The 12,051-nt window shown below is 39.5% G+C and overlaps 2 protein-coding genes across 2 annotated transcripts; one reads left to right on the top strand and one right to left on the bottom strand.

Moving 5' to 3' along the window:
* Positions 1 to 29: 29 nt before the first annotated feature.
* Positions 30 to 8,594, bottom strand: yipf2 (Yip1 domain family, member 2). Its single transcript, XM_034309923.2, has 9 exons — positions 8,262 to 8,594; positions 7,999 to 8,059; positions 4,352 to 4,503; positions 4,191 to 4,271; positions 4,020 to 4,107; positions 3,806 to 3,922; positions 2,554 to 2,720; positions 1,520 to 1,702; positions 30 to 1,105 (listed from the first exon to the last, which is right to left on the bottom strand). The coding sequence occupies exons 2-9, from the start codon at positions 8,021 to 8,023 to the stop codon at positions 1,001 to 1,003; spliced, it is 918 nt and encodes a 305-aa protein (XP_034165814.2). The 5' UTR covers positions 8,024 to 8,059; positions 8,262 to 8,594; the 3' UTR covers positions 30 to 1,000.
* Positions 8,595 to 9,009: 415 nt separating this feature from the next.
* timm29 (translocase of inner mitochondrial membrane 29) lies at positions 9,010 to 11,716 on the top strand. The gene is made up of 2 exons (XM_026916191.3): positions 9,010 to 9,102; positions 10,164 to 11,716. The coding sequence occupies exons 1-2, from the start codon at positions 9,015 to 9,017 to the stop codon at positions 10,823 to 10,825; spliced, it is 750 nt and encodes a 249-aa protein (XP_026771992.2). The 5' UTR covers positions 9,010 to 9,014; the 3' UTR covers positions 10,826 to 11,716.
* The last annotated feature ends 335 nt before the right edge of the window (positions 11,717 to 12,051 follow it).

Below are 12,051 nucleotides of genomic sequence, written 5' to 3'. Positions count from 1 at the left end.
TTTGTGCAGCCCTGACACGCCACAAGGAATCAGGTGGTAGAGACTTTATTTGTGCCAAAGCAGTTCTTAAAATAAAAAAACAAAACAAAAAAAAAAACAGTATGAACTTTAAAGGCACTTGTTCCTAGATCTGGACAAGTGTGAAATTGTTTAGAAAAAAAAAGTAACCCCCAAAAATACTAGGGTTCCAAATCTGTCCTTCAGATTCCCTTATTTTCTGCACTAATGCAGCCTCCCTGATGCTTTTCATGTCATTGATTACCTTGTAATGATAAGGTTAATGAGCCTTAAAAATTAGCAAGGAACCTGAGCAGAACATTTGCAAACAGCCCCAAAAAAGATCTTTTTTTTTTTTCTTTTTTTTTTTCTCCTTGCAATGTTTTCTAATTGGAAAAAAGACTGACCCACACACCAGTGTAATCACAGCTACCCAAGTGTAGTTAATTACTTTGCATCACATTTTTGATTTCAACGCATTATAGATGTCAGAGACTGTATCCTGGTTGGGTTGAAGGAGTGTTTAGCTCAGGAGTTATCAAGATGTAATACATTTCACTTACAGTTCATTGATATTTGAGCCTTCACCCAAAATTACATTTTTGTTTTTAACACAAACCTAGATTTTTTTTGTCCTAACAAAGTGAGGCTGATGGAACAAACAATTTCCATACACTTCACAAAGAACAGCAAATTCACAACATGAATTCATACTGTATTTATAGTAACAGGGCATATCGTGATGAGCATCAGTATCCCAACTTCATGACCCAAGTATAGAGATGTACAAATCTCCCACCTCTATATGCATAATACATTATAATCTGAGTAAAGATTTACCTTCCAGTTACCCAAAGACAAATTAAAGTCCATGGCAGCTGAAGTTCTATCCATCTCCATATTGCTTATTAGCTGTTAAATCCGTAGTGCAATAACAAAAAGGGGGAGTTTATAGCAACACTTTTTTTTTTTTTTTTTCCCTAACCCGAGCTCTTTTGGTGAGTTAGTTTGGTTTGCTCAGATTGGTCAGTGCTGTGTGATTTGAGCCAGAGGGAGTCGGTGGAGACATGGGTGATGATGGTTGCACTGCTGTTTGGAAGAAGTACAACTGAAACAAAGAGGTCAAATACGTTACAATGAAGATAGGTGCATTAAACATGGTCAAAACAGATCTCATAGGCTGAAACTTGAGACTCGAGCCAGAATGCAAGTTAAGTGAAATGAAGTCTGACTCCTAAGTTTGTGTCTAAAATGACTTCCAGACTGACTTGTAATTTATAATCCTGAACACCAGAATATGACCAGGCTGGGTTTTGCATTAACACCCTACACCATTCAGCTTTAAAGAGAAACATACTACTGGGCACAGACAGTGTGTAAGACCCAGCACTTCACTTTGGTCACTCTCCAGTCTAATATTCATCACTAAGTTCCACAGGGAATTGTTCCAATTCATAACCTGGAAACAAGGCAAGTATTCCTGTAGGTTATATGAGTAGTTTCATATATATGAGTAAATCACCTTGCAGCCGATGGCCAGCAGTGCATGGAGCAGCACAATGGCCGTCATAATGGAGAAAGCTGTCGTTTTGGTGTCGTCACGAACCGCTGGCCAAAAGGTGATGACCAACACAGCGCCAGAGACTGACATGGCAATCAGAATCAAGAGCCACTGCAGCCATCCGAATGGAATGATCCATAATATCTTAAAAGAGGTGGGGAAATGTGTGAGGTACAGGATCCATAGCAAGTCATTTTGTCATGTTCACAAAGAAATGAGCTCCACTGTACAATTTATTAAAAAAAAACAAAAAAACAAACAAATACATGTGTGAGGGTCTGGGAAAACCCATTGGATATGTCACTGTGGCTGAATTCAAGAAAACAGCCAAAAATGGTAAAAACTAATAAGGTTTTTCTACTGATAGTATACTTTGACATCACTGCTTTATAAATACACAAATTTATTTTTATTAAAATGATGTGGAAATGATTTTGTTCAGGTTAATTTCTCACCTTGCCTTGGTTTTCAGTCTGTAAAGATCACAGTTTAACTAAGGCAACAGGAAATGCAGTGAGTCTGCCTGAAGATGTCTAAAACCTTGCTAATTAAGTGTGCTTTCCTGACCAGATTTTTGGGTAGCTATGGCCATGGAAAAATGGACATAAGCTTAATCAATTCAGTTTGTGATCAGATATCAGACGATGAGCAGACATCAGTGTAGTGAAGACACGATGATGTTTAAATGCCATGAGTGATTTTTACCTCATGACAGACTGACGTGGATAATGCTGACAATTAATAACTCATTTCCCTTACAGCATATAATTCTTTCAAGTTTTTTTTTCATAAGTAGATTGGGTGTCTTTCAGTGGAATTGGAATGGGAAGGGAAACACATTTCAGTTCAGGAAAGCCTGCAGTTTGAGATCTATATGTTTGACAATTTCAAAATTTGTCCATGTGCAGGGTTTTCCCAGGCTACCACACAATACGCTCAAAGTTTCCAAGTGGTGTTGTAGAGGCTCTAATGGGATTGGCAATGGTCAAACTTACCGAAGTAGGAATATAAATGAAGAGAGAGTAGCCATAGACACACACTGTCTCCAGAAAAGAGTAAGCACTCATCTGTCGTGCAGCGCTCTGTCGCCAAGTCATGAAGCCCCACACACCCAGCGGTACGAGCCATGCATACAGGAACACAGCAAGTGCTGCAATCGTCACTATGATAAATAAAAAGGGCGGATTCAGTACCCTACAAGGTAACAGGGTCTTATTTTCAATCTGTTCTTAATGTCAGCCAGATGGAGAAAAACAATAAAAAATACAGAGGCCACAGGCTATATGCAGTAGTCTGTTTGATTGTCCCTGGCTTTAAATTGAAGGTTAATAGGAGAGCTTTAAGCACTTTTCTGCTATGTAAATTATTATTTTATAGATTTTCCCCACTAGATACAGAGTATACCTTTACTATAGCCACTGATTATCAGCTAATTAAACACACACTCCTCTGGAATTTTAATTTAGGCACTCTGTCTGAAATCTAGTATAAATCTTATTGTTTTGAAGAGAGAAATGAGTGGGAGAGTCAGAAACACCACATTTAACTTTCTTAATAGTGGCCAACTTCAATTTTATTTGTGAAACACCTCTTGCTTTAGAATTTAGTGCTGGGCTGCAGTCTGGACCTCCACAGATCCATCTTCATTATGAAGAAGTGAATGTTAACATTAATTATACCACAGCACCATTGAATTCACAAATTGAATTTATTGAATCCAATGCAATCTCGAGTGGGTCCGAAGGAGCTGTTTAATCTTGTGTGAAAGTAGCGCTGACAGTAATTCTGGCAAATCACAGTTTTATATTAATGCGCACATTCTAATATTGTTTATGGACCTGTATGGTGGATGCTCCACATAGTCCAAGGCTCATAATAAACAGATTTGAAATGTTGCTATTTAACAAAGAAAAACAGAATTGTTGATTAAGTTTTCTGTAAGGAGTTGTTGTAATTTGTAACAAACAATAAGTTTTTGCCTTAGTAACTATGAGAGAGAGAGAAAAAGAGGCTGGTGAATGCTAACTGTTGGCAAATTGCTAGGATATAAATGAAAATAAAACATAACAGGTCATGCTGTTATAGGAAAATGATCAATGATGGTGTGGTGTGATACAGCCTAGGTTACTGTTACCACCCCAGAATCGATTATTTTTAAATAACAGCACATCCCAAAGTGTTTCACTCCTCATTCGTTAAGTTATTTTACATGTATGAGATTATTTTTCCATCTGAGTGCTGTCTTACCTCTGTGGAACTGTGGTCTATAGTGATAGTGAGGGTCACCCATCTGACTCAGAAAGGTAGAGAGGTTCCCACTAATGGCCACAGAAAAGACCAGAGACACACATATCCAAAATGGCCCTGTAGAGAAAGCATTACATGTGCAATTAATATTTCATGACTATCTGATTAGAAATGGTTGAAAAAGTAACAGTAGAAAACAATAATGGTTCCTTACCATATAAATCTGGGTTACTGCGAATGTGATGTTTGACGAAATTTCGTCCTGGTAAAGGTATAAGTGATCCTTTGATCCTGTCCAACACCTAATGCAAATAAGGAAAAAAACTGATTGATTAATTCATAAATTAGAATCGCAAATAGATTCGAGTGCCCCGATGTTCCATACCTGCACGGTATCCACGTTGAAAAAAGACTGATAGTATTCAAATGTCCAGAAGCCACTGGTTTGCTTCTCACCTCCGAGTAACTGCAATTAAAACAATACAATAAGCAATCACGATCCAGCACTTTAATGGTTTAATGTATGAATTGGGCTGGTAAACGCACCCCAGAGCTCTCCTGCTGGTTCTCCTCATCATCTGACAGGTTCAGTCTGATATCTGAGGAAGAGGCAGCTGCACCAGCAGTGCCAGCAGTGGAGATGCTGATTGTGGAGGCGCCCGGGTCAGCAAACAGGAGATCTGTAGCCTCGTCGAACTCTGCACAGGTAGAAAACATACAGGAAAGCAGGTTTATAGCTACACTACCAGTCATAATTGCTCATACATGGGTTTTCTTCATTTTTACTAATTTTCCAATCTTGTAGAATAATAATGAAGACATCGAGTCTGTGAAATGACACATATGGAATTATGCAGTGACCAAGAAAACTGTTATAAATGTGTTGTTTTTTTTTTTTGCATTTTAAATTCTTGACAGTATTCCTGATGAAGCTTTGAGCTGGCATCTTCTCAACAAGCTTCACGAGGTAGCTTCACCCAGGAGATTTTTCTTGAACTTCCCAAACAGGCTGAGCTTCTCACTGCTTGTCTTAAGTTGTTTGGTGAACAATTTACTACAATTTTACTAAGTAAAAACCCATTTTAAAAAAGTTTTGATTTACAATTGATGTACTATTTATATTTGTCTTACAAATTTCATTTATAACCCTTTCAAGAAATGCCTAAAGACAATAAAACACATATACAGTATCTATATAAACATGTATATCTATATCTATATTCTTTGTGACCATTGTTAAAAGTGCTATACAAATAAAACTGTATTGAATATATCTAGCATATCCAAATGTTTGACTGGTAATGTATACCAGTATTAGAGTTATACAGTGATGAGATGAAAACTGACATTTATTAGGGCTGTACCAATCCAATACTGAGTATCACCATCAGGGCTGGAGGATCGGTATCTGATCGGATTTGACATATTGACATTTTCTAATTCAATCCACTGATGTTATTTATGCCATAAATAAGTTATGTTGACTAACACAACACAGCCCTTGCACATAAACAGGGAATACAACTTGTCTTAAAGCACAATGGCCTCATATAATTTAGCTATCAGAAGCATGCCGAGAGTTGGCACCCGCACTGATCCTTTACTGATTTTAATATCAAATACTGGTCCAAAAAAACTACAAAGTAAGATCTGTACATAATACTCATACTATTGACATTATACTATTGACATTATACTATACCATTACAGATAAATGGTATCACCAAAACATTCTCTGTAGGTGCAGTGTGCACAAGATTTTTTAAATCAGAATAGTCGACAGGAATGAAAATGGTATTTTATTGCATTGTTCTGATAACGTACTGACTGCTAAGCACAACCCTCTTCACAAATCTCTTTTATTTAATACGGTGTGTATGAGCCAAAATGTTCACTCATAGATGAAGCAAATAACATTGATTATCTAATAACAATGGTGCATGTCAAGGTCTGGGATATATTAGACGATAAGCAAACAGTCGGTTCTCATAGTTGATGTGTTGGCTGCGGGAGAAATGGGCAGGCATGAAGACCTGAGCGAATTTGACAACGACCAAATCACTATGGCCAGACGAGTGGGTTGGAACGTCTCTGAAACAGCAAGGTTTGTCGAGTGCTCCTGGTTTTCTGCTGGGAAACCGTGGATCCAGGCATTCAAGTTGACATTCAATTTGACAAGTGCCACCTGGTACCAGGTACCTGGTTGACCAGGTACACCCCCCCATGGCAATGGTATTCCCCGATAACAGTGCACACACTGTTCAGGGATGGTTTGAGGAACATGACGAAGAGTTCAGTATGTTGCCCTGGCCTCCAAATTTCCAAGCTCTCAATCTGATCGAGCATCTGTGGGATGTGCTGGACAAACAAATCCGATTTGTGGTGGCTCCACCTCGCAACTTAGCAGCAGATCCTTTAAGTTCTGTAATGTCTTGGTGCCAGATACCACAGCACACCTTCAGAGGTCTTGTGGAATCTGTGCCATGGCAGATCAGGGCTGTCTGGCAGCATGCAGAGGACCAATGGCATATTAGGCAGGTGGTGATAATGTTTTGGCTCATCGGTGTATCTATTTAAAGCAGGGGCAGCATGGTGGCGCAGTGGGTAGCACTGTTGCCTCACAACTCCTGGGTACCTGGTTTGATCCTGAATTTGGATTATTGTCAGTGTGGAGTTTCTTATGTTCTCCTGGTGTTTGTGAGGGGTTTCTTCCAGGTTCTCGGGTTTCCTCCCACTGTCCAAACATGCAGGTAAGTGGATTGGCTACATTAAAATTGCCTCTAGGTGTGAATGAGTTTGTGAATGTACAGTGGGATCCAAAATTCTGAGAGCACTAGTGAAAATGCTTCTATTTTGCATTCTTTTCTAATTTAATACAACAATTTTCATTATACACTACATTATTGACAACAGCTTGAGTGAAAATATTTACATGAATTTCAGAGTTTCTTAGTATTTGGAACGTCCCCTTTTTCCTCTGACAGTGTGCACTGAAGCTGGCATGGACTCCACAGGTTTATGCAAAAATTTATGATCCATTTTAGATCAAATCCATCAGTGTGTTGTCTGAACACATGCTTCAAGAGAAGAGATTAGGCATGAGGAAAATCTGACATTGTACAAAGCAGTTAACATGGTCAGTATCACAAATTTGATATTTAAATAGGGAAATAGTATAGTGCAATAGTGAAGAATCATGAATATTAAATATTCAAGATATTGAACATTTATTTTCTTTGTTTTAAATATTTCAAAGTACTAAAACCTTCTGTTTATTTCCAATTTTAAATGGGGGCGGGTGGGGGAAATCACAGATTTTCAATGTGGTCTCAGACTTTTGGACCCTTCTGTAAGTGCATGATGCCATACAATGAACTGGAGTCCTATTCAGGGTGAATTCTCCTGCCTTGTGCCCAGTGTTCCCAGGATAGGATCCACTGTGACCAGGATAAAGCAGTTACGATAGATAGGTAGATAGATAGATAGATAGATAGATAGATAGATAGATCACTGACAGGCACTTCTCACTACTTCTTTTTTTGGTGTAAAGCTGTTAGCAAATCCAGCAACATGCAAAACACAAAGTGTGAGAACCAGACTGTACACTATATGGCCAAAGGTTTGTGGACACCTGACCATATCTCTCATATGTGCTTGTTGAACAGCCCACTCCAGAATTAGTCCCCATGTCTTTGCTCTTATAATATCCTCCAATCTTCTGGGAAGGCTTTCCACTAGATTTTGGAGCATAGTTGTGGGGATTTGTGTTCATTCAGCCACAAGAGCATTAGTGAGGTCAAGCATTGATGTTAAGTGAGGAGGTCTGGGGTGCAGTCAGCTTTCCAATTCAACCCAAAGGTGTTCAGTGAGGTTGAGGTCAGGGCTCTGTGCAGAACACTCGAGTTCTTCCACACCAACCTTGGCAAACCATGTCTTCATGGAGCTCGCTTTGTGCACAGGGACATTGTCATGCTGGAACAGGTTTGAGCCTGTTAGTTCCAGTGAAGGGAAATTGTAATGCTACAGCATACAAAAACATTCTATACAATTGTGTGCTTGCAGCATTGTGGCAACAATTTAGGGAAGGATCACATATGGGTGTGATGGTCAGGTATCCACAAAGCTTTTGGCCATATAGTGTAGCTTGCTATACTAAAAGCATGCCTCAGCCCTGGCTCTAATCCACCACCCACCTTGAAACTTCAGTTCATCAGCCATGGTGTGAGATCAGGGCAGATCAGGGTTAAGCAGTGACTGTGAAGAAAACGTTATAGTCAGTGCAGTGATCATTCAACAGACTGTAGACTAAACCACCCTCAACTGGCACTTCACAATTTTAGCTCAGCTGTTATCTGCTACACCAAATTAAATCCTGTTTCCCCCACAGGATAGCTCTGATTCATCAGTGCAAACTGACCTAAAAACTGATTCCCCATTGGCATAAACAGCCACCAACCTGACAAGCGGAGCAGTCAGTCCTCTCAGCCTCTCAGCCGACCTTTAATAACAGCAGCTCGTTCACAACAGGAAATATGACAGTTATAGCTAAGCAGTCATAACTTCAGAAACTGAACACAACTAACCTAACGAGTAAAGAAGACCATATTCAAATAACGTGGGGTTTAAAAAAATGATCTTGCGCGTCTTCCACGTCATCTACTCGCTGATACAGTTCCTGGGAAGCACAACATGGTCACGTGACTGAGCTAAGCTCGTGGGCTACCCACAGGGCGCACTTATTATACACAGGACAACAGAACATAATTAATGTCTGTAATAATGTATTATACACTTTAAAAAAAAAAGAAAATTATCTAAACACATCCAAAATGATATCCAATTTAAGTGTTGATTTTTAGGAAATAAATTACGTTAATTTAACGGAATATTATCCGCTTATTGACAAAACAACCTAAAAAATAGCAATTTAGATTAAAAATTTTTTTTTTTGTTAAAACAATTACATTTCACTGTGCCAAAGAGCACCTTAGTCTGTTTTACCAACAGGAAACATGTAGCAGTTCTTCCGGTTCAATGTAACCCATGACCCTAATAATGGTTGAATCTCAAACGCTTCCGTACTCCCTTTGTAAGTGCACTATGTGTCCTCTGAAATAAATGGCACTTGTACCCTACGTAGCGCCCTGCCTGTTCACCAGATGGCAATTTGGCTCTTATCCCGCACGCGCGCTGTGGTTGAGACGCTAACATGGCTGCCTTGAGGAGATGGTGCTCCACTGCAGCTGCTGCTACCAGCAAGGGTACAAGATGGGAGAGACTGCTGAACAGTCGTGCAGGTGAGTTTATTAACTAGCGGTATAACGAGTTTTAGTGTAATATTTTTATTTTAACCATATCCACAGTGGTGTATCTGTTTTTCTCCTGTCTCCCTGCCTGTGTGTCACTGTGTGTGTCACTGTCATGCACAAGTAAAGTAGCTCCTTTATCCTCATTTTAAATGTTGCTTAACACTATGAAATTAACTATGAAATTAATTCTGAGGTAACTAAATATGAATCTTACAATATTTCAGTATGATCAAAAGTGGCACTTACCTGCTATAACAGCTCATCTTTTAGTATTTCCAAAACAGTGCCCCTTAAATCAAAATTGGTGTTTTAAATTTTTTTTTTTTTTTTTTTTTTTTTTTTTTTTTTTTAAATACCTGTCTCATATTGTTTTGGACAACAATACGATACTATATTAAAAAAAAATAATAATAAAAAATTGTCTTAATTTGATAGTGTATTAGTTTTTGACAATTCATTCTGTACTTATCTTGTTTTCATCCAATTAAATGCTCTCTAGCAAGTAAATGTCCCGCCCCCAGGGGCAGGTCTTGCTCTACAGTAGCAGCTCTGTAGCAGTAAACATGGCTCATCAGTGTGTTTATAGCTGTGCGTCTTCCTGAACACTGTTTTCCAGCTATCTCTTGGTTGAGAACTGTTGGTTGGACTTTATTCATTTGGAAGAAATGTGAAATTTGTGCAAGTTGGTGGTTATTCAGTTTAATAAAATTTTATTTGTACAGCGCTTTTGAATTTGAAATTGTCACAAAGCAGCTTTACAGCAATAAATATAGGTTATAGAACAGGAGGGCTGTTTTACTAACTTGGGGCTGTTCAGTGATGGTGGGGGTGTGACATCTCGAACACTACTGGCTATTGTGTAAATCAGTCAAGCACTTCAACACGCCATCGCACTGACTCCCTGTTTCAAAAGGAAGTATGTCCATGTATGGAATCAAATCATGCCTCTCAAGGCTTTCCTTGGGGGCTATAAGCTAGTCAATTACAAAGTGCATAAATGATCTTGTGTCAATTAAAATCTGTTAAATCTGACTAAATTTGTTTGGCAGGTATGTGGTGCCGCAGTCTTCTGAGTGACTATAAAGAAGCATGCCGTGAAATATTTGTTGGAGCATATGAGCGCCCTTTCAAAGCCAGTCTTTATGTGGCTTTGCTTGGAGGTACATACGCCTGTTACTACACCAATCCAGACGACACGTCCTTCCAGTCTAGAATACTAGAGACTTCCAACCAGCTTGCCCTCCTCTCTCCGTGGATTCGTAGCGGCACATCGGATGGGCATGTGCAGAGCTTGGCCAGGCTGCGCAACGAGGGCCGTTTGCGATACGTCAGCCTGGGCATTGTCTCGTTGGCCTACGTGGCAGACTACGACCCTGAGTCCAGCCTGTATGAGGCACGGTGCTCTGCGCTTTCCGTGCCCTGGGCACAGTTGCCTGAACGTGTGCTGGACATAGGGTTTGCTGGGCGCTGGTGGATTTTGGAAAATAAGATGGAGAGCTATGATATAAATGAGGAGGAGTTCAAGCATCTCCCACCTGCCCTGCTGGCCACAGCACCCCCTACAGCACAGCAGACAGAGAGAAATGAGAGACTGCACCAGGAGTCCTGGAAGGCACTGGTGATGGAGGGAGAAGAAGAGATGGACAGTATGCAGGAAGCTGGGGAGGTAACAGGGGAAGGAAAAGAGAGAAGTGCAAAACAGAACATTTAATATGGTGTATGTGTTGTGATAAAGAACAATTGCTGATTTAGACTTGTGGACATGTCATGTATGAGCAAATGAATTTGTGTGTATCAGCCTGGAAGGACATTTCTGAGCTCTTCTATTTATTGTGGCGCTGGAGCAACACATAAAACTTCCTATCACATATTACCACAGTGTCTTCTGAGAACATGAAACTTATAAATCATTGATAATTGCTTTCTGCTCTGCTTGTTTTAAGTGGCAAAATGATGAGTAACTAAATTCAGTTTATTAGATACACCTACCTTGTATCTTCACTCATTGAATACATTTTTTTAGGAATACACTGACTGACTGTGGTAAGTCTATTGCTGTGCTCAGTTTGACAGCCCTCCCTCTACCCCATTCATCAAAGTACCACCACTGAGCAGGAATGATTTGGCTGGTGGCCTATTCTCAGCACTGACATTATAGTGAAGGGGTATTCAAATGAGTATAGATTTTATTTCACATACTCAGCTCAATTTGCTGAGATAGTTTGCCAAATCCTCATCTGGACTGGGATCTGCCAGTTGATTTTGTGTGTAGGTGTGTCTGTGTCTGTGTGTGTGTGTGTGTGTGTGTTGGTACAAGTACATCATACACAGTGGTGTTGCTCGGATTTTTATACAGCTAAGAAAAGCCTAGCGGAAGATTAACGCAAATTGTGAACAGAAACTTATAATGATGGATAAAGATGGAGCAACAAAATAGGTGTGTCTAATAAAATGACCAGTAAGTGTAAATGTTTGTTTAAAAACCACAACAACTGTGCCACACACACTGACAAGCCACTTCCATGCCACTGTCACTGCCATTACACAAACGAGATGGAGCAACAAAGTAGGTGTGTCTAATAAAATGACTAGTAAGTGTAAATGTTTGTTTAAAAACCACAACACACACTGTGCCACACACACTGACAAGCCACTTCCATGCCACTGTCACTGCAGTTTTATTACTGGACAGGATAATGGTGTACTGTTCAGGCCAAAAATTTACATACACCTAGGTTTCATTTTTGTTGCTGCATCTCAGGTTTTCACAACTCCACTTATTTCATGTTACCATACACTTTGTTCAGCAAGTCAATTATCTACTTTGTTCACATCAGAGGCTGTTAAAACAATAGATTAGGGACAGATTTATTTCAGTTTTAATTCACCATATCAAAATTCCAGTGGGTCAGATGTTTACATACACCAAGTTGACTC

The sequence above is a fragment of the Pangasianodon hypophthalmus genome, chromosome 13 (assembly GCF_027358585.1).
Source record: "Pangasianodon hypophthalmus isolate fPanHyp1 chromosome 13, fPanHyp1.pri, whole genome shotgun sequence".
NCBI classification, from domain to species: Eukaryota; Metazoa; Chordata; class Actinopteri; order Siluriformes; family Pangasiidae; genus Pangasianodon; species Pangasianodon hypophthalmus.
Note: the sequence above shows the minus strand (reverse complement) of the source record. Positions and strands in the feature narration are given on the sequence as shown.